This window comes from Apiospora marii (genome assembly GCF_038362585.1).
Source record: "Apiospora marii strain CBS 49790 chromosome Unknown utg000006l_segment0_segment0, whole genome shotgun sequence".
Lineage (NCBI taxonomy): Eukaryota > Fungi > Ascomycota > Sordariomycetes > Amphisphaeriales > Apiosporaceae > Apiospora > Apiospora marii.
Window position 1 is genome coordinate 1,363,780 of NW_027117378.1, and position 22,328 is coordinate 1,386,107.

The 22,328-nt window shown below is 52.9% G+C and overlaps 5 protein-coding genes across 5 annotated transcripts; 1 reads left to right on the forward strand and 4 right to left on the reverse strand.

Annotated features, from left to right (window-relative positions):
* Window positions 1-6,649: 6,649 nt before the first annotated feature.
* PG985_010170 (glycosyl hydrolase family 61-domain-containing protein) lies at window positions 6,650-7,690 on the reverse strand (the record flags this gene model as incomplete). The annotated part of the gene is made up of 1 exon (XM_066829938.1): window positions 6,650-7,690. The coding sequence occupies one exon, from the start codon at window positions 7,688-7,690 to the stop codon at window positions 6,650-6,652; it is 1,041 nt and encodes a 346-aa protein (XP_066682328.1).
* Window positions 7,691-9,728: 2,038 nt separating this feature from the next.
* PG985_010171 (uncharacterized protein) lies at window positions 9,729-12,407 on the reverse strand (the record flags this gene model as incomplete). Its single annotated transcript, XM_066829939.1, has 1 exon — window positions 9,729-12,407. The coding sequence occupies one exon, from the start codon at window positions 12,405-12,407 to the stop codon at window positions 9,729-9,731; it is 2,679 nt and encodes an 892-aa protein (XP_066682329.1).
* Window positions 12,408-15,445: 3,038 nt separating this feature from the next.
* On the reverse strand, window positions 15,446-17,932 carry PG985_010172 (DNA repair helicase rad25; the record flags this gene model as incomplete). Its single annotated transcript, XM_066829940.1, has 1 exon — window positions 15,446-17,932. One exon carries the CDS (start codon window positions 17,930-17,932, stop codon window positions 15,446-15,448), a length of 2,487 nt encoding a protein of 828 aa, XP_066682330.1.
* A 1,532-nt stretch (window positions 17,933-19,464) lies between these two features.
* PG985_010173 (Bcrer1) lies at window positions 19,465-20,296 on the reverse strand (the record flags this gene model as incomplete). Its single annotated transcript, XM_066829941.1, has 4 exons — window positions 19,465-19,556; window positions 19,640-19,945; window positions 20,039-20,156; window positions 20,231-20,296. The coding sequence occupies 4 exons, from the start codon at window positions 20,294-20,296 to the stop codon at window positions 19,465-19,467; spliced, it is 582 nt and encodes a 193-aa protein (XP_066682331.1).
* An 838-nt stretch (window positions 20,297-21,134) lies between these two features.
* PG985_010174 (ClpP/crotonase) lies at window positions 21,135-22,162 on the forward strand (the record flags this gene model as incomplete). Its single annotated transcript, XM_066829942.1, has 2 exons — window positions 21,135-21,270; window positions 21,432-22,162. The coding sequence occupies 2 exons, from the start codon at window positions 21,135-21,137 to the stop codon at window positions 22,160-22,162; spliced, it is 867 nt and encodes a 288-aa protein (XP_066682332.1).
* Window positions 22,163-22,328: the final 166 nt, after the last annotated feature.

The following is a 22,328-nucleotide window of genomic DNA, read 5'->3' on the forward strand; positions in this document are numbered from 1 at the left end:
GATGTGGATATAGGGACCTAGTTCATTCAATCAGTCATGTGTATGGTGGAAGTAATTGACTTTACCCCAAAATTTCCGAGATCCGGTTCAATGTGGCCATCGGCATGGCCAGTCCAAAGCCTCAAATCTCCGGGAGGGTCGGCTTCATGGCACGAGCAAGCCCAGCACGTCCGCTTTCATACCAAGCACATACCCGGCGGCTTTGACAGAACTCTCGTGGTGGTTTATTGGAGCTCGGTGCCTTTCAGCGTTGTTGTTGTGGTAGAAGTCGAAGTGGCTTACCTCGGAGGACCAGCTCGATGAGCCGCCAAAAATCTGCTGATTTCTGTACGCCATATTGATAGAATGAAGGTGGGGGATCAGTATCCTCGGGGCTCGGGCTCAGCAGGTTTGAAGAAGTTGGTTTTGGACCTGGACGGATGAAGTCTCATTGGTGTGTTATACAGGTTGCAGACCACCTCGGCCGATACTGTGTGTTCTCAGGTGCCTGACAAGTCGGGGCGACATAGCATGACCAGAGGCTGAATGATATGGTAACACCGTGCAAAGGCCGCTCGAGAAAAGCGAAGCCGAGAAGGCATGGGCGAACAGCTACCTTTTTCTTTATTGCCCCTTCACACTTGGTTATAGATGGTCGTCTCATCTAGTCCCGCCACTGGACTCTGGACAAGATGACACAAGTAGTGCGGCGTCATGCAGCAGGCACTGGATTTAGACCTCGGGGGTAAGCTACTTACACGCAAGTCTCCAATAGGGCTGCCTCTCGGAGCTTCCCTGATGCTTCTACGGGGCTATCTTCGGCGCATCGTGCCTCTTGTGCCGCCAGACCACGTCTGACACAATGACAGAGTCTCCCTAGCGCGACGCGCAGTACATCTTCTGGTCGATGGTGTGGTGAGGGGCCAAAATTCTGGAAATGAAGAGAGTGACCCTGCTGTAACCACGTGTATGCTGTGTATGAACGTGTGGGAGAGGGGGCTAACTTGTGTGTTTGGTGTGTGTGTGTGCCTATGTGCGTGCCTGTGTAGGTCCATGTAGGCTTGGGTCCCCTGTAAAAATGTCCCTTTAGGATACACGCCTAGGCCCTCTCTTCATGCCTACCACATACCACATATACCTCGAAGTTGGTACAGGGTTGACTCAAATTGTACAAGCCAGTGGACGACAGTTAAAAGCAGCCGCAACAGTCCAACGCGGCATATCTCAATCGGCGATTCTCTGGCAGGGATCCATATCTTGGGCCTAAAGAGGAGCTGTGAGGACTTGCGTATCAAGCCATACGGCATGACTTCCATACCTATCGGCCTTCTCCCAGAGGGGTTTCAGCTTTGAGATTGATTCACCCTGTAGCTTCCATGCAGACCTCTAGAAAGTATACTACTCGTTCGGTTCTAGCAAGCTGTTAACTACGCTTTTGCAAAATGCACGTTGCCATTTGGAGTAAGCAGTGCTCTCCAATCAGCAGTCGATCTGCTACCAGGATTTGCCAATAGACGAATATGTAGCCCTTTACAGCTTGACGCCGAGAGCAGGGTACATATGTAAGCGGTACTATCGCGACTATGTCCACCATTGGACGAGGACAGGGTGATATCTCTCCGTGCTGTGTTTGCTACCATCGAGAACCCCGGGCGGACGATCACGCAATAAACAAGCCAAGTTTTGCCGCTGTTTTTGCCATTGTCAATGATCATTGCGGTAGATCGTACAAGGCTGTCATAATGGTCACTGTTCTTATAATAAGTCGCGGGGATGGGTAGGTAGCCTTGTGTGATGTAAGATAACCGAAAACCGCTGGCAAGTATGAAAGGCCTCGAGCTTTACCCAAGTGTCAGTTTTAGCCACCGGCGCTTGTTCCTTGACACATAGTCGGGTTGACTAGCAGTGGTAGGGTCGTACCGGGTCACCTTATAGGCATTCTATGCGTTGTCCTTGGTCGTACGAAGACTTGTCGAGGTCAGCAAAACCGAAGGGGCGGTCACCCTCCTTCGGGATCAATCCAGGCAGTCAACGGGGCACATGACCTGGGAAGGACAAGGATGGTGATGCAAGTAAGCAGCCCAGCTCTGCGTCGGCTCCGTTGGCAAGCCTATACTGTGACCAAAGTGGAATTGAGGTCAGGGTATGGACCCGTAAGCCAATACCGTCGGCTCACCTTCACCCATGCGTCTCCAGTGCGATACGGCCTTGGCGTAAGCCCATCAAACAATATCAGGATGCGATCGCCCAGCAATAGCTAATATACAGTAGCAAGACGAGCCCAGAGGAGCCTGGTAATGGGCTCTTGGTCAAGTACGTAATTCCCATCGCAACGAGAGCAAGCTAGCTGGCCTTGGTAAGTTGTACTGTAGCAGGCTGACGCACCTGCTATATTTCTGATAAGCCAGCCCCCTGCTAGTGGTATGCGCATGCAGGCTGGTTTCTGTTAGATTGGGACGGTAGGCTAATCGAACCTCTGGACGCCTCGGACAATTAACACACTGTGGGCAGTGACCCATTGCCATCATCCTTCAGTCTGATAATGGTTCAGAGTGCATATCTCAGTAACGCCGCCCCGGCCTGATGACTTCGGTCAATGCTAGGTATGAGGGGTACATGTACTGGACAAGTTGGCCTGGCTGAACTGGTTCATTGGCAACAGCGCTTGGTCTTTCTTTCCATGATCTGGTTGGCTCGGGAGCTATAACTTGAGCTGAGGAAGGTGCAAACAGAGGTTACATATGGTATGCAGATATGGGAGCCTAGCGGCCTACCTAGTAGTGTGCAGTTTACTGTGTCTTAGCTCCTTCCCCTGTATCTCAACGTCTAAAATCAATCAATGGATCCACTCGACTACATTTGGTGGAGGCCATTGGAAGTTCCAGCAATTCGGTGACGACGCCACCAGCAACGAACCCTGGAGGGCGCTCCATGCCCCTCTACAACTTGGCAGTAAGCACCATCCTGAACTACATCGCTCGCGGCTTGGGCTATCAAAGATACGAGCCATCGGGAGGAGGTCGGTTCGGACAGTCTTCGTCCGGCGTCAGCTCCGGTCTCATTGGACGCTACCAACAAATGATGCGCAGGCATGTACATGTATGTCTGAGTGTGCTCCGTATGCACATGTAACAATGTTTGCCCGTGTCGAAGCGCTGCAGGTGTTATTATGCCCCCGGGCATGTGAGGCGGTTGGTGCCACAAGCCTGCAGGCGACCTGAATAGGACCTGTCATTGTCACGCTACACAAAGACTACAGGGCCCTCGGCGGGTTTATTTAAGGTGAGAGGTGCTAATCAGGGCAATCCGCACAATCAATGCTTGTATGGTATTTGCCCGTGGCGTCGCATTGATGAAACTTCGAACCAGGGTACACGAAGCCCGGCACTCATCAAAGGTCTCCGGCAATTGCTGGTATTCGCGGCGATGGAAGCCCTCGGGGCATTCGACCTGCCCCCCAATCTCAGCACTGCGCACACGCCTTCGAGTTGCAAAGGCTTGTTTGCGTGGTATGGCTGGCGTCCCGGTATCTTGGTCTAGGTCGGTTCAGCCTCGGGTTGAGAACCTTTCTCCATGCAGTAAGACGAGATGACAACCTAGAACCCAGGACGACGAACGGCACTCTGGCAAAGCGGCATGGCATGTGGGACCAGTAAAGGACCCCATACCGACCTGCCTATCCGTACATCGAGGTGCATTGGCAAGTCCTATCTCCCACGATACAAAGCCATGCTGGGGCAATTAAGCGAAGTTGCTAGGTAGCCATGAGCGCCCCTTGTCTGCCTTCTTGGATGAATGACCACTCGCTGGTATTGCCAACTTCCAGCAAGTCAGCATCGTGAAAAGGAAATGCATTACATCATCCGGCTGCTATGTTTTCCGTGGTAGGTTAATACTTCATGCCGACCGAGTTCGACTTCTTTAGTCTATGGACTCGGCGGTGATGATATGTGCAGAAGCTACTCCGTACCGGCATGGCTCAACCCAACCCCTGCCATGGTCGACACCATCTCGATTCCTCTCTGCAAACTCCAATGGCCCACCCTATTCTTCATCGATGTTTTGTCCCGAATACAAGCCCATGGACGAAAAGAAAATGATTTGCTGCCCCTCCCACGCGACTTGACAGTGCCGGCATTAGCAGCGTTGCGTCCCAGAGGCTTCATGCAGGGTGAATACGATCCGAAAACCCCTGGATGCCACTGGCTTCGTGGGAAATTGGGGATCTCTTCATGTCTCAGCCTCTGGCTATTCCGGGCGTTCGTGGCGTACCGAGTAATAAGGCTCTATCCGTGGCAAGCATGGGAGCTATCTGGTCACAGCAGAGCATGAAGAACATGGCCCCTGGCGGTCTCCAACGCCTCGCATCTGCTGTCTGCAATACATTACCAGACATCCATGTTTACTAATCGAGTTAGGAAGCACCGTCTATCTTAACAGAATGCTGGCAGCTCTTTATTCAAACGGATGCGTCTATCAGCATATTGCAAGACTGGCGCGCGCACACACTGTCGCAATCGATCGACAGAGATAGACGCATTTCATTATGTGCTTTCAACGGATATCCGTGTTGATTCTGGGTTTCTGTGTGCGATAGCTTACTCGTCTCGTCGAAACTGCGCTCAGTGTTCGTCCAGAGCCCATGGGCTAGGGGATTCAGACGCATGCAAACCCAAGCCGAACTACCTGCATACTATACCCCGTACTGACCCGCAGCGTTACACATTGAACAAGTATCCATCCCCACCGATAGGCAAATGGGTATACTCGCATCGCACGTGGTTTAAGTATGTTCCGGCTTGATCGTCGCGGCCGCGAGACGAGGATGCTCCTGAACGTACATCCATCAGGGCAGACAGGACGTCGATCTTCCCACCTCTCCCCGCTGCCCAGGCTCGCGCCTTCGGCTTGATCCAATAACCTACAAGTGCTCCCCTAGGTCCCCTAGCTGCGACCTGTAAGTCCGCCAAAAGGGTAGCTCGCAGGCTCGGTGGTAGTACTAGTGGAAGGGTCTCGGCATCATGGATTCAGCAGCAGCACACCATCACCTGGGAACTTCACACTACGTGTCACATATCACAAAGCCCATCGCAGAACAGTCAACGAATTAACCACAGGTTATGTTATCGCCTCACCAATCGCACCATGGGCTGATTTAGACCATCCGTTGATACCCAGCGAGGATTACTCATTCTGCCTTCTACGTCTCCCAGGACTCCACTCCTTCTGGAATCGACTTGGGAAAATCGTCAGGGGGGAAGGAAAATGCGATATATTGGTGTGTCTCGTGTTTCTGGGGAGAGATTACATAGTCGCAATACACTCCCGCGACAGTCCGTAAGTCGTCAGCGCCCCCCGAAAACCGGATGCCTGACACGCTACTGCGAGATAGCCAGCCACGCATTGTCTGTCAACTAGCACTCCCTACCAATGAAGACACCAGACTTGGTTATGCGGAGTTCGTCAACACAGCTAGCCCCTCACACTACAGCACCCCATGCCATGCGGCTGCGGTGTCACACGTCTTCAGAGGGGATAATGCTCGTTCTGACAACCCCGGATTAGACCCCAGATGCTGAAACGCATCGTCGACCAGCCAAACTACCCTTGTGCTTTTAGCCCTATTGTTAATCATATCATGGCCATTAGAACATACTCTTCTTCTTAAATTGTTCACCGCCAATTATGTAACTTTGTACGCGGGTCCTCTCACCGATGAAAAGCAGACAAGAGCAGGGCTACTGACCTAGGTGAGAGGGGAGGGAAAAGACCCCTTTTTGGAAAAGCTCGGGCTCACATGAATACATAACGAGCCCCAAAGAGCACAATACTAACAAAAGCAAATAATTAAATACATATTACGTGCGCTCCGCAATAACGGATGCCTGTGCCAAACGGAGCCACCTCGGTAGATACTTGTAGGGGTTTGGGTGGTCAGCTTCGCATCCTCCCTCCGGTTCCTATTGCGTAAAGATTTAGCCGCCTCCGTACCAATCTCCTCATACAATTTCCAGTCTCGTTTTTTCCTCGGGGTTTTCCTAGGAAATAGGGAAATAGGGGGAGGGTGGGAAGGAGAAGGGGGGCTCTATATGTCTGTACAACAATGCCAAGCAGCGGGTGCGGTTGGCGAGGGGTGGTGACGGCCAGCGTCAACGCTTACTACGCTTGACGTTAGGATGACGATATTGCCCCATCATCTGTAAACAGTGCTGAAATTGCCCAAGTCAACCCTCCTCGCTGACCAGGTATTTTCTGACCTGCTTCTTTACTACATCAACACCAGAACGGGGAACAGACTCGCGTAGGTTGTGCCCACACAGACACAGACACAGACACATCCGTGTACACAGGCATATATCCACCGTGGAACTCGAGAAGGCGACGCACCCAACTTGGCACTTTGATGGGTTGGAAAAGCTCCTCATTCGCTATGTATGTATGTATGTATGTATGTAGGTGGTTTTTTTATGATACAGTGATGGCTCTTTCTCTCTCATTCGTCTCGGCCTATATATGTACAACTCGAAGAAGAAGAAGAAATGTTGCTAAACAGAAACACAAATAACAACGGTGATGGTCTTTAACCAAACACACACACACCCTCGACTAATCACTCAGCGCCCCTTCCAACTAAGCTACCTTGGGTAGCTCAACCGCCAAGCCAACAGACTTAGTTGGGGACGCACTGGGAGTAGTAGTCGTTCTGCTTCTTGCAGGTGCCCTCGGCGCAGCTGGTCGCGCCCGTGAAGCCGTTGCCGCCGCACTGAGCAAACATGGCAGCGCCGGAGCCGCCGGCCGCACCGCCGCCAGTAGCAGGGGCAGTGGGGGCAGCGCCGCCGCCAGCCTTGGTGGAGGTGACGAGGGTCGTGGGAGCGGCGGCGGCAGTCGAGGTCGGAGCAGCACCGCCAGCGGCCGAGGTGGGAGCGGCAGGGGCAGCACTGCTAGCAGCACCACCACCGGGAGCAGCAGGGGCAGCGGGGGCACCACCGGCACCACCGCCGGATGCGGCGGCGGACCACAGGGCCGGACCGGGGATCTTGTAGCTGGTGGCGCCGCCGTAGATGTTGAACTTGATGCCCGGGTCGGTGCCGGAATAGCTCTGGATGTCGAAGTTTTGGTCGGGCACGGCGGTGCCGGAGCCGGTGATGTCGAGCTGGGCGCACGAGGGGTAGAACTGGGCGCCGCGGCCGTTGGCGGTGGGGGCGGCGTCGGCCTCGTGCAGGGCGATGATCTCCTGGCGGACGAGGTACTTGCCGGCCTTGAGGTCGGCGGGGATCTTGACGTCCTTCTTGCCCTTGGCCGCGATCAGGTTGTCGACGGCCCACTTGCCGCCCGTCAGCCCCTCCTCGTCGATCTTGGACCAGATGGGCCCCGTGCCGGCGTCCTCGGTGTAGGGCGCGATGTAGGTGATGATGGGCCCCTTGTGCGAGCCGTCGATGATGTCGTCGCCCTTCTTGTCGTGCATCCACTCGAACGTCACCGTGTCGCCCGCCGCCGCCGTCACGAACGAGGGCGCCGCTTTGCCGCCGTTGACGTTGCACACCAGGTTGGGCGTGTCGAGCGCCTTGACCGGCGAGTTGTTGGCCGGCGACCGGATGTACTTGTTGATGCCGGTGCCCTGGCTCTTGCCGTTGACCTGCAGCTCGGTCACCTGGCAGTGGGCCGCCACGGTGGTGGCCGTGGCCAGAGCGTTGACGATGGAGTAACGCATGTTGAAGATGTGGGTTGATGTGATAACCACGGAGGGGTAATGTGTCAAACGAGGTAAGGTCGGGGTATATCCTCAAGATGGAGACCGAGTATTGGGAAACAGAGGCGAGAAGCGGTTAGAGAAACGAAGGGCACTGGCACGGCCAATGGCGAAAGAAGTGGATAAAAGAGAATGAAGAGAAAATGCGAGGTTGCAAGAGAGGGTGGTGAAGTAGAAGCAAGCAGAGGCGAGGAAACGATGAAGTCAAGAGGGCCCGTTCTACTTATACACAACACCACACCAAGATGCATACCACTGCCTCTTTGAGCCGCCGACCCGCCCCCTCCCCCCGATCATGCTACCCAGATCATGCAACCCGCACTGCCTGCTTTGACCCCCCTTCTCCCCGCCCATCTTGCGCCTCTACTATTTTCGCCCCTTGATGTCAGTCAGATTGCCTTTAGCATGAGGCTCAAGATGGGTAGGGCCCCACTCTGGATGAAGCAGGTGTGGCCGAGGGCCCCGGGCAGCGGGAACCGACCGCGGTACTGGCCGTGGAGGATAGATGAAAGGGACCAACGTCTGCCAATAGCACGCGCACTTCGTCATGGCATTTACCCCGACGGCGCCCGTTTGTCTCCCAGGCTAACGCATTAGTTTCCGCTTCGGGCCAAGCCTAGATGCGAAGGGGCCGCCTTGACATGCTTACCATTCTTGTATGTAAGCGTATAGTTTATATGTCCAAAACCCGTCGTCTCACCAAGTAAGCATATTTCCCAAAGGCACGTCTTGGTATGGCTAGCTTGGAATGCAAATGCAGATGGTTCCTGAACGTAATATCGTGTTATTTCATCTGATGTCCTCCCCCCAGATCGCCCGTCATGGTCCTTCTCCTCGAAAACTCGGGTCTGCTAGCTGCACATCCAAACAAACCAAACACGCCAACCATGTATCGATCTCCCTCTCTTCCCTGAGAGGATCAACCACATAACCAAACTAGTAAAGAAAAGCCGTCAGTCTAGTGAAAGACGAGATCTCCACTAGGGGGTTGCTGCTGAATACCCTAGCACCACATCAGACGCCACGCACGTTTCGATTCGCGCCTCGAACATATTGACATGACGGCACATCCCAGGGCTGGTACCTTTTTAGCCGTTGGGCGGCTCAAACCCAGGAGTCTGGTTCGTGAGGCTCGGTTCGTCTTGCACAAAACCTGCTGTATCACTCGCAGGTGCGTGTAAGCCGATTGGTCGCCGTTTTCTGCCGGGTGGAGCTCGTGAATCGCGACGAAACTCTGCCAAGAGGACGCCAAGACCCTACTCGAACCACCACCGTTCGGTCATTGGCCTGTTCCTGAATACCAGCACGACCGGGCAGGGTACTGTCTGGTCAACACGGGACGAATAGGTCGGCCGCAGGACGAAGAGTTTCGGATGAAATTGCCCTGCAAACTTTTGCCTGACCCTTGCCGCCTCGTTGAGACTTTGGCCGTCACGATCCACTTTGCCCACTCCTGACTGGAAGCGCATAGAAAGAACATTTGCAGGCGAAGAAAACATCTGATGGGACTTTGACGACGAAGTGATATATATATGAGAACCAAGTCATATCAGTTCGTTCATCCCCAAGGCCTCCCGGAGGTTGATCCAGTCGAGGAAGCCAGGCCCTGTCTATATAAGCCAAAGAAAATGTGAGCGCCCTTCTAACAAAACACAAACTCCCTACACCGTGCGGTCGTAATAGCCATATATACCCCGTTCCCCTGGGCCTCGAGTCTCGAAGCCGCCGTCTATAGTGTACATCTTCTATCCCACAATGCGTTGCTTCCTGTCATATACTCCAATCGTACCTAATATACGCGACTTTCTTTTATGAAAGTCTTACTCTCAAGGTAAAAACACTACCCAGTACTGCCGAGGTACATTGATCTTCTTCGGTCCCAAAAACTCTTTCTTCGCGCCTCTGGGCAGGACGGTAGCCTCGCTACCCTTCGTTTCGACGTCCCCAAGTCGCCCTTATGGTCAATGGCATGGGTTTTGTCCTTGCTCCGTCTCGACCACTAGTGTGCGGAAGCTGGCTGTGTCGAGGCTCTTCTAGGCCCTTGCACGTCTTTGTTGACCGAATCATTCTCATCGCTCGGTGGCTCAGTCGTTGTTCGTCTAAACGAATCGTATGTGCCCATTCCTACCGACCGCTCCGACCTGGCCATCGAGCGTGACTTGCTCAGGCTGTGCGACACGGTCGGATAAGTTGGCCCCGGGTGCAAGAACTGAGTAAGCATGTTAGGGCGGTCGACGCTGCGACTTCGCCCCCTGGTTAAGTTTGCCCCGCGATCAGGCACCAGTGACGTGGCAGACATGCGGCGCTGAAGTTTGACTTCTGCATCCTCAGCCTCCTTACGATTGAGGTGTTCACTCGGCAGAAGGATGGCCCGGTCAAGGCCATATGGGAGTCCACGGTGGCGGCCACGGATCTGCATGGCAATCATCACCAGCTTCCCGACGACTGTGAACTGCGAACAGAGAGAAGCATTGATTCCCGTGTAGCCCAAACTCAATCCGACCGTTCCATAAGCGCTGACAACCTCGAAAAGTACAGCAAACATGGAAAAGTCGTTGTTGATCAGACGTGGTCCTTCTGAAATTGTGAGAATGAAGTACCCTATAAAGATGTACCACAAATCGAAGGAGAGCTGTCGTCGCAAATGCGCACCGACGTAGGAGAATCCAGATCCATTCTGCTCCTCGTTCTCGCCGCTGCTGCCGTACAAGCCGAGGGCCTTCTCCTCGTACACGTTCGTGCGACGGACCGAGATAGCGATGGGAAAGACCGAGATGTACATCATGATGAGATACGATGTCTGCACCGCTGGATGAAGCGATGATAGATTGAGAACAGCAAAGCCCGCAGTCCTCGTGGATGCGGCCTGGAACCACCCGTCGAGGAAGCGGATATCTAGCGGCAATTGGGCCACAGGTCCACTTCCAAGATCGAGAATGATGAAGAATATCAGATCGACCAGATTGAGAATTATGAGGATCAGGAATAGCCACCACGTAGCTGTCGAGGGGAAGAGTAAAGTGAAGCAACGACGCGGGTGGTCAAGTAAGAACCGTAGTTCCTCATACAGCCCAGAAGTACGCGGGACAAAGAGGTGGATGAACCAGATCATGAACCGCAACATGATCGGAAACCCGGTGTTTCCAATGATGATCAGGAACGACATGATGAGCAATGGAAACCTCGCCGAGTTAAAGGAGATCATGCTGTCAGACGTCAAAGTGAACCCCAGATCCGTAAATGCCGAGTTTGAAGTGAAAAAACTCCACCAAGCTTTGTTCGTACCAGCACCTTCCACAATGTTGCCGTATGAGTCGTTGTTGACGGCGATCCAGGGCCAGAGGCACAGCAGTCCGAAGATCCAGAAGCCCCAGAAATAGCCAGTGACGACAATAGCCAGCGCTTTGAGGGAGCGATACTCGATACCACCAAGCTCCTCTCTTTGCTCCTCTGTGAGGTCCAGGAATTCCGAGTTTCGGCCTATGGTTGGCTGCCAGCTCAGGTATGGCGCAGGATCGTTCTCCTTATGCTGCGACAACGCAGTCTTGATTCGAGATAGGGGGTTATGGCGAGACTCGGTATCCGTACGCGTCATAGTATGATGCAGCTTCTCTCCGGGGCCTCGCGGCTTGTGCGGCTTAAACACTGCGGCAGTGTGGGCAGCTGCTTCCAAATCCTGGGCGATTTCGTGTCGCTTGGGGTGGTCCTGTTCCTCGAAAATAATCGTCTGCTGCCGTTCTGCGTGTGAATGTGACCGGCCTTGAGCAAGACGATTTTGCGTCGTTTCAGCACTCGACCCACGTCTTAGTCGATTGATCCCCGGTGCATCACCTTCGTAATCATCGTCATCCGTGAGCTCCTCCGGCCCAACGCCTCTCTCAGCATCTCTAGGGCCTGGAATGCGAAGAGTACCACCCCGTTCCTGTTTGCGCTGTCTCTCCAGGATGGCGATATGCTCGGTATTTGAACGTCTGTGTGGGAGCGCCACGTTGTCTTCGTCATCGCTAGGAATCGCATCGCTCCTTTTCACATTGTCCGCAAATCGAATCTGCGTGTCTCTTTGCGCCGTTGGTGTCGTAGTCAAATTCGCCGCGTTGGGGTCCAGGTGTTCCACGCTTGGGTCTGACTTGATGGCTCCGTTCATCGTAAAGTGGTCCAAAAGGATGCCATCGTTGGTCATACGGGAGGCAGTGTTGTGCATAACCCTAATATCCTTACCGCCTACCCCCTTCTCGACATCAGGCGTGGACGGCTTCGCCTGGGACCGTGACTTTGCGACGGAAATACGTTTTGCCCTGGCATCAGCCACAATGCCCTGGAATCGCTTCTCGAACCAGTAGAGACGTAGAAACACTACGGCAGAATTGATGGCAATTGGGTTGGACATCATTGCCATGAGGAATATCACGGCTTGCTGAAATGTGTTGAGGAGGTTAACATCAACGGGGTTTAGTCCGGCCTGGGTATTGGCACCGCTGGCGAAGTAGAGCGAGTCGATATAGGAGAGGTTGCCTTTCCCCGAGGCGAAGATGAGGATAGAGCCGACAATGGACATTCCGATGATCCAGAAGTAATGCACTGTGATGAAGTTGAAATGCGGTTCCTTGGAAAGGAACGAAGGACGGATGGCCTGGAGGACCCTCCGGCCGGAGTCCAGCATGTCGCTCAGGACGGCCATGATCACGTCAGGTAGCAGCAGCAAGTAAGGCTATGTGAGGTGTCCAAAAAGAAAAGCCAACGAAAGCCTGATGTTAGAGAACAGCAATTGTGTAACTCATACACTTGAACGGGTTGGCGGAAAGGTTGTTGTCAAGCATGATATCTCTCACGTCTGTGGCTGTAATGATTTGTTAGCCGACCAGGACCCGGGGGTAGGTGTGAGTGGCACAGCTCACGATGCAGTGCAGGTATGCGGTTAAAATAGGAAGCGACATATTGAATTGGGAAAGGATGGGTGGCGTGGCGGCTTGGAATCGAACGAGTAGAGGAGACAAAGAGACGGTAAGGTTCGGGGTATGGACGGAAGGAGTAGTGGATATGTGGGCAAGCTCGGAGAAATAATGGCGACAGAAGTATAAAGGTTTGATGGGTGTGCTGTCAAGGGCGAGGAAGCTTCGCTTCTTGGCCTCCTTCAAGCTCCAGAGAGAATGATATCGAGGATTGAGTGAAATGCCGAATGCCACCTCAAAACCCGAGGAGCTCTCTCTCGAGATGAGTTGACATCATCATGAGAAAACCGGCGTGACCCGCAACAGAAAGTGAAAGAGAGCAAGGGAAATGGACCTACCTCCATCCAGGTGAGGAAGCCCGCTCTTTTTTTAAAAATTGTCGACAAACGAGCGCTACCAAGAAAAAAAAAGAAGGTTGATAGCTGGCGACGCCGCAGGAATGGGCGACCGTCTTGACAATCGAGTAAGACCAGGGAAGAGCCTATGATAAGCTTCATAGGGTCACGTCGCGTGCTCGATAGGGACAGCCACTAGGGGGTTTTTGCCAGTTTCTCGTCTGACCGTCGTACAAGGTTAAATCTGGTGTGATTGTAGCGACGAGATTGACTCTCGCTCAATGGGGTGAGGAGCAAATGGCGGACGAGGGAGCAGGGACAGCGAACAAGCTGGGAGCGCACCGCAGTTTTAGAAGCGGCCGGGATTGGATCCTCGAGATATGAGGTAACAAAGAGACGATGGTCTTGTTTGACATGTCTCGCATGTGAACCTAATAAGTCGAACGCCCGGGGATGCACGAGTAGCAGAGGGGCAGGTCTTGGCCCGCTGGCAATTGGGAAACGCCAAGAAAAACAACCATGTGGTTGGGTGTGTGTCGGTATGCAGTATATTCTTATTTGAGAGAAGAAAAATCGGTCCTCGAATGGGCGCTGGCAGTGCAGCAGGCCAGACCCGAAAACAAAACCAATGACGGGGATGGACCATCAGTAAGCTCCCCAATCACACCCTCCCCGACTGCTACCAGGAAAATGGGCGGGCCTTGGCGCAATGTTAGCCATCGACTTTTCTGCCCGCCGCAAGAACGAGTACCGACTGCCAAGGCCGAGCCATAACTGGGCGCAGTCTTCCCATCGCGAATTTCGCTTCACTGTGCCATCTCCACTTTGCCATCTCGTCAACACCACTTTCCTTCTAGTGGGAACGGCTTGAACGGGGAAACTAGGCAAGACGGAGCCCGAGCCTGCAGCTGAATGCAGTCCTGTCACGTTGGGTGCCTGTCTCTTCTGCCTGGATCCCGGAAGGCATCTGGAGGAGAACGAGGGAAAAACCGGGGGTGTGGAAATACGATGCTGATTTGATGGTAGCGCCGCAGGTACATGCACTGTCGTACATTAACAGCCCTAGGTTAGAGAGGATTGGCAAATTCAAAAATACAGCACCAAGGTGAGCTGGTAGATCAGACCGGGACTGTACGACTACATTCAAGTATCTATGTACGACACTTTTAAATTGGAATTTCAGATACACCATATTATAGAAAAGAAAAGATACTATTGCATGCTCGAGCTGGACACCCCCAAAAGTCTAGAACCTCCATCCTGCACTTCGTCCCACCCAAAACCTAGTAAACGCATACGACTCAGTCTTGAGACACAGGGAGCGTAAACCCGACCGCTACGCCTGTCGTGCTACTATTTTAGTAGGCATGTCGATATGGAGCAAACCCATTCCACCCCGTCTTCTTGGGGGGCCTTTGGCCCTTGCCTGCACAGCTGTCACGGTAGCGTAGCAACCAGCTAGTCAGTCGGTCGGTCTAATGATGTCAGTTTGCCTTATCTGTTCGTTCTGGCATTGATTGCATGTAGCATCAAGTATGTATACATTTCTCGGTTTCACTTCGCCCGAGTTGTCTTCCTCCAGGATACTCGGAAAGGCGTCTCCTGAGGTTGGCCTCAGTTCATGATAAGAGAATAGTTGTGCAATGGTGAAAAGCGATATATCATGTTGCTTTTTGCGGCTTGCGTTGGGACATGGCATCACCCATCAAAACCCAAGTGTCCAATAGCAGCCCGTAATTCGTCCCACGAGGGATGACAGGGAAATCCCGATTCATTTTCTTATTGACACTGGTATGCGTTGCTGAATTGGCTTCCTTGGTCCCTTTAAAGTGAATCCCTGCCTTGCAGACAGAGTGCCGCTGCTATAGTAGATCCAATCAGAATGGCATATAGGTCAGTACGGTAGTATTGAGGGATAAGCACGGTAGCCGCGAATACAACTCGACTACCGACTGGGAGATCAATGGGTATATTGAGTGTCGGGTAGATTCTCCGTAAACCCGGGAAAATGTACTGTCGGGCATTGATGTACATCAGACTTTAGTATCCGGCGATAAATCTGGTAGGGTGGATTGTCAAGGTAGGTATGCAATCGAGGAACATCTTGCTGGCTAGCAACGGAATAGCCGGGCGGTATGGCTGACAACGGGATGGCGATACCTACCCGGGTGCCGCAAGTTAGTATTAGAGTAAGCGGACGGGATCTTCAAGCCCCTTGGTTATCTATTAATAAAAATAAATACAAATGATCTCACAGTTAGTCTTGTTGTAAAGCAAATTGTCTCGTATTCATTCTCCTTATCTAGGGTATACCGGTTATACAGCTGCGCCGTCCAATGCAAATGATGGCCACCATCCTGGGAGCCAAGGAAACGCCCAAAACAAAACCCCTCAACCCTCTAGGTAAAATACAGATAGGCGCATGAGCCATTTTACTGCTGAGACTTCAGTCTCTCCTTTTCGCGCGCGATCTTCTTGAAGAAAGCATTGCTCTCCTTCGGCTTCTTCTTCAGGTTCTTGTTGGCGCTCTTCCTCTGTTCGATATAGGCCATGTCCTGGCCACCACTGAGCCCCTCCAACATACCCGCCGTGCGCCTAACAGCCTTCTTCCTTCCCTTGGTGGAGTAGAAGAGATCATCGGTTGGATCGCCGTCATCATGGCCACGGGAGGACTCGGTATCCACTACGACCTTCTGCAGGAGCTCTCTCCGCGACTGTGCAGTCGCAAAGGCGAGACCCTCCATCTGCTCCATGCCTGCCAACTGAGTAATGACTTTGAAAGAGTACCCTTGATCAACTAAGAAAGCCTGTCGTTTTGTTGAATAATACATCTCATTTGTGTCTTTGGACACGAGGGAGTAAAAGAATGCGTTGAATCCTTCGTCAGAACGACGTTTTGCTCGAAGGATGCGGCCCAGACGCTGAGCTTCTTGTCGGCGCGACCCGTAATGCGACGAAATCTGGATCAAGCATGTTGCCTCTGGTAGATCGAGCGACGTATCTCCGATCTTAGACAAGAATATGGTCTTAACGGCTGGGTTGTACATAAAGTTGTCCAGAATCCGCATCCGCTCACTGTTGCCCGTAGAACCGCAAATGTAGGCCTTTCCGAGAGCCAGAGCAATTTCCTTCAGAGCGTAGACATTGTCCGAGAATACAATGATCTTGTCGCCTCGCTTCTCGTGGTAGTCAATAAGAAATTGACAAGACTGAATCTTTCGTGGGTTCATGATGTAAAGATTGGCTTTCATTCCTCGGTCGGTCGCTCTCAGGTACTCATCGTAGAATTCTGTGGTCATGGGACACCAGACCTCTGCACATTGAACCTTCGCGATATGACCTTGTTCCGAAAGCTCCATCCAATTAGCCTCGTAGAGCTTCGGGCCAATCAAGAAGTTCAGATCCTGAATTTTATCGTCTTCTCGGAGGAGCGTGGCAGTCAATCCCAGCTTCGAATGACTCTTGATCTGAGAGGATACCTTGCGGAAGATGTTGGCAGGCACGACGTGAACTTCGTCGAGAAGCATCAAGCCCCATTCTCGCTGAGTAAGGAAATCCATCATCTTCTGGGAATCGTGTGCTCGCTTGCCCGATTGCGTCACCATGGGATACGTGGTGACGATAATGCCGGTGTTGCCTGGGAACCGCGATTTGTTGTCTGCTGTGAAAACGGCGATATCCTCGGGTCTGATGTTGGACCACTTCAAGAATTCCTGGCGCCACTGATGGGCCGACATGGTACTGGTGCAAAGAACCACTGCGCCTTTCTGAATAGTGCAGGCGGCAGTTATGCCAACCAAAGTCTTGCCTGCACCACAGGGCAAAACGATAATACCACTCTTGGCTCGACCGTTACCAAACATCTTGCTGAGACTCTTCTCCTGGTAAGACCGAATCTGCGTAGCCGGCCGCAAATCAATGTCCAAATTCGCATTTCGGTCGTCATTTCGGAAATCGTATTCCTCGAGGATGGGAAACTGGATGTCGAGACAACGCTTCTGCACCTTCTCAACAGCCGTGTCTGGGATTTCGAAGGCGTGTACGTTTTCTTCATGGTCCTCGTCATCATCTACACCAAGGGCTGCGTATGCTTGGTCAGGTCTCGCCTCTTCCGCCGATGTCCCTTGTTGTCTTTCTCCCCGCGGCAATCCTGCTTGCATGACGCCGGCATGGTTCGAAGTACCAGGAATCACCAGCCCCTGAACAGTCGGAGCGGCGACCTTGATGGTATCTGTACCCTGTACTCGCAAGGGACCGATAATTGGATCCTGCAGAAGCTTTTGCAGGACATTGGCGTCGTTGCTTTCGACGTAGTATTTGGTGTTCTTGATGACGAGCTTCACCTTTCCATATGCCTGTGTAGAATTTTGGATGAACAGCCGAATAGATTCTGGCAGGGGCGTCTTCGAAAAGCGTTCGAGCGTGTTGATAATATCTTGGGCCTGCAGGCCGACTGAGATGGCAGCGTACAGACTGTGGGTGGTGAGAGAGTATTCGTGGAGGTACGTCGGCCGGGAAAGAGGTTCAGCGATGGTGATGAGGAAGTCCTTGGCTTGCTCGGCAAGCGCACTGAAGTTCTCGAGGATAATGCGTCCTCGTTGGGGGTCGACCCAGATCGGGCGGCTCTGGAAGTCGGGCTTCAAGGGAAGATAGGAAAAGTCGCGCCTGCCATGCCCAAAGAACCTGCTGGCATTATCCATAGGCCCTCGGACTTGTTTATCTTGGTAGTGGGCCAGGGAGAACCGATCGATGGCATTCTGGATCTGCTCCTCGCCTGGCTGGGTGTCGTCGACCGCATCGGACTCCTCGTCGCTATCGATGTCCTTTGGTGTCGCCGGTCCAGGTGTCGAGGTAGTTGATGTTCTGCCTGATTTGGCAGCACCTGCCACGTTTCCAGACGCTTTCCGCTTGACAGGCATGTTGACGGCGAAATATTTCTCGACGACAATGAATCACAGCCTTGATGTGGTGTTCTCGCGAGTCAAGGCTGACAAGGTCGTTGAATGACGAGGGAATGTCAAGAAGACAAGGGAAGGAATCTCTTAGTAATCCAGTCGTCCAATCGGAGAGTTTCCGCGTTGAAGGCCCTCAAGTACCCAAGTACCGAACTTCAAAATGATCCAATTGATGGATGATTAATAGCAATAGGGCCCAAGGTGAAGATTGGTGATATCAAGACTGTGTGATTAATTGAATGGTTGATGCCTCTTTGAATCTATAGTCTGGGAATTGGTCAGGTATCTCCGTTGCCTTGTGCTCACTTCCAGGCTTCTACTGAGCAAGTTTGTACCAAGGCGTGACTTTTGTTGATCGTTGGTAGGCATCAAAACTCTATTTCCAGATGGCTACTCCGTACCTATTTTTTTTAATCCTCTTTAGAAAAACTAAATTACGTTTCTGTTCATATCATATGTCTATAGCGTCTTGCGTACAGAGTATTCATTTCCCTGTTTTATTAACACCCTGAGTCTTGGAAAATGTATCAAAGGGACCCGATAGAGGGAAGAAATGCAAGGGGGCGGCCAATTCCGCACTGATGTTCTCTCCGATTGCTTCTTCTGACTTTACTGTTCACCTGATTGAAGAGCACGACTGGTCTGCCGGCGACTGGCTCGCGCTCCTCGAGATAGAACGCAGACATCCTGAACCATGCACATAGCTACCACACGTTCTCAAGCCTCAAGGAATCATTTCAGTTGCCACAGAATAGCGACAGAACATGTTTGGGTTTCGACCTACTGTTCCTTTTCTCGAAGACGGCCGGTATATTTTATAGATCTACTCGCATATCATGGCTAGAGGGAGTATGCATCTGATCCGGAGGAGTGCGAGCTGACTGCATGTAGCAATGCAATGTCTTCTCGTTGACCACAGAAGCACCCGCGACACTCCTGGAACCTGACACGACCCTCTTCACCTGTTGCAGATGCCACGTTCTCAGCACCATCCAGGGACCCTTGTATAGCTACCTTGTCCAGCTTCCCGTCATGGACACGAACCAAACTAGTCCTATAGAAAATGTCAACGAATACAACTCGTGAATGTAAAATTACTGTTCATTACAAAGTCTACCATCGGCATGAGTCGGCAACCCTGCACCTTTCACCGGCTGTCTACCGTGAACCTTTGTTCCCTCCCGTTTCCCATCCGTCCACAGCTGGATATATAAACTGTACAGTTGCCCCAGTCAAGCTCCTGTGGGGTGTTTCCTGGAGTTCCAAACGCCTCTACTTGATGCGCCCTTCCGTTTCACCCAATTTGTACAAGATCAACTGATCGGGGATAACCACTTCGTAATCCGTCACATGGGCTCGCGAGCCGCCTTGCTGTCTGTCATTCGTTTCCGACTATATTTGTACTTCTCTGCTGCATAACTACATGCGCAAAGCACCTCGCCCCTGACTCTTCTCGTAGAAGAATAACCCCGGTCTTGGGGGCAGAAAATCGTAGCTTAAGAGGTGCTGGCCTTGCCACCGTACTTCGCCTTGCCCAGGGTGAAGGGGACGTATTTGTACTTGATCATGTGCTGGATCTGCTTCCTCACTGTGTGCGCAAACAACTGTCAGCCTCTCCTTGATTCGGGAATAACTCATGTGAAGAACGCCATGAGGAGAATGGGGACTTACTGGTAAGAACGAAAAGGATAATCCAGTACATCACCAGGACAGGCCAGAAGACGGGGACGTTGAAGACCTCGAACCAGGAGCACATGAAGCCAATGCCGATCGCGCTGGTCGCGGCGTGCCAGAACTTGAACTCGGGGAGGCGACGGATGAAGGGTCGGAACTCTTCGTCCTGCTTCGTAGGCAAGCCACCGGCCGAGCCGTCCTCCATGTCCATGCCACTATCCATAGCTTCGGCCGAGGGATCGAACTTGGGCTGCAGGAAGGCGAGGAAGAGGTTGAGCAGGTAGATACCGAGCGCATACGCCACTGCGAGTCCCACGTGTTAGCGCAACGATCTTGTGTAGCCATGTTGTCCTTGGGGATAACCTCGTTTCGCGAAGGGAGCAGAAAAGGACATACCGATATACCAGCCTTGTGCAAGGAAGATTCGAAGGAAGAACATCAACAGGAAGGTGGCAGTGCCAACCCATCGATACGTGACGTAGGGTGTTGACTTGTCGAGGAGCGCTTGGTAATGCTATAGATAGTGTGTTAGCGATGAGTTGTGTCTTCTTCCGTCAATCGCCAATGGGCGCATAGGGGTGGGCGCACCATTTGCAGCCTCGACGTCTGGGCCTGGACGGCCGCGAAGGGGGTTTGTTCCTCAAGGCTCTCCATCGTGAAATAAATGTCCGGTTGTCCGTGGGAGAAATGTACTGATACTGGAATAGGTTGAGATGGCGACTATTATGAAACCAGGGCGATGGCCGGAATGCGAGTCGAAGTCGTAGGTAGAAAGGATTTGACCGAGTCCTCGTCGAAATGAATGAGTGAATGGACAGGTTTGTTATGTAAAATGATGCGAATAGCAAAAGTGCTACAATTTCTCGAGTCGCGGCGTTGGGGAACTTTCTTGGTCTACCTGGATCAGCGCAGCCCAAATAGCGCAGTGAACCTTTAGGCCAACGGGGGGTTTACCTGGCCAGCTCCAATGTGGCGCCCCCCAAGACCTCCGCCCTGGACTTCTGGCCCCCCAAGAGAGCCTCCCGTTGCTGTGGTACAGCGCAGTGCAGTGCAGTGACAAGTGAGTCTGGGTGTAGCCTAAGCCACACTAGCCTTATCGAGCCGCCACATCTATCAAACTGCCACGCAAGCACCTCGAGGGGTACTAACCCCCTTTTTAATGAGCCGCTAGTTGCTTCCATGGGTAATCCTTGACGTGCTTCTGATTGGCTCAATGCTGTCCTTTGCGCAAGGAGCTCTTTCCTGGGCGACGACGGGGCGCCGGGGGGATCTGTCTGGGGAGCTCTGACCTCATCGGCTCCAGCTGCTGTCGATCCGCCAACAGGCTATCCTCGGCATATTGGTGAGGGTTTGATCCATCATTTTGTAAGACTTCATCAATTGACTGGATCAATTGAGCATCTCATCCCCTGAATACATTGATTGCCTGTTGCCCGTCTTCTCAGTAGTAGCTACCTGCTCTCTCAAGGCTTTGATTTTACAATCCTACGCGATGCAAGCCCTTCGGACTCTGAGGCCAGTTGCCTCCCGTCTGCAGCCCTCCACTCTCCCCAAGGTAGTCCGGTGCTACTCGGCAAAGCCATATGAATACATTCACGTATCGGAGCCCAGACCGGGTGTTGGCCAAGGTAAACCACCACTCGCCTGAACAACTCCTACCTTGCAATGGAATTGCCAAGCCTGTTCATCTTAATTTCTGAATAGCAGCAAGGCGCAATGCCCTCTTGCTGTTGTTCATGGGGGGCCAATTTCACATATTGAGTATATATCACTAACACCGAAACACTAGTAACCCTCCACCGGCCCAAGGCCCTCAACGCCCTGTGCACCCCCCTGATCACGGAGCTGAACCAAGCCCTGACGGACTTCCAGTCCTCGGACACGGTCTCGGCCATCGTGCTGACGGGCTCGGAGAAGGCCTTCGCGGCGGGCGCCGACATCAAGGAGATGGCGCCGCTGACCTTTGCGGGCGCCTACACCTCGAGCTTCATTGAGTCATGGTCGGACCTGACGACGCGCCTCAAGAAGCCCATCGTCGCGGCCGTGTCCGGCCACGCCCTCGGCGGCGGCTGCGAGCTCGCCATGATGTGCGACATCCTCTACTGCACCGAGACGGCCAACTTCGGCCAGCCCGAGATCAAGCTCGGCACCGTCCCGGGTGCGGGCGGCTCCCAGCGCCTCACGCGCGCCCTGGGCAAGTCCAAGGCTATGGAGCTCATCCTCACGGGCCGCTCCTTCTCGGGCGTCGACGCCGAGAAGTGGGGGCTTGCGGCCCGGGCCTTCGGGTCGTACGACGAGCTCATGGAGGGCGCACTCAAGACGGCCGAGACGATCGCGGGTCACTCGCGCGTTGCAGTCCAGGCTGGCAAGGAAGTCGTGAACAAGAGCCAGGAACTGGGGCTGCGGGACGGCGTGGAGTTCGAGAGACGCGTGTTCCATAGCCTGTTTGGAAGCCAGGATCAGAAGATCGGCATGAAGGCGTTTGCGGAAAAGAAGAAGGCCGAATGGACAAACCAGTAAAAGGGACGCAGCCGTGTAAATCATGCCGAAGCTACATTAAGACAGAACCCAGAGATATGCGATGGATTAGCCATCTCGTTAATCGTATGTCTCATCAAAACTTGTTTAATTTGTGTATGACATTCCTCATTGATTCATGAATATCGTGGGCAACGATATCTAAGAG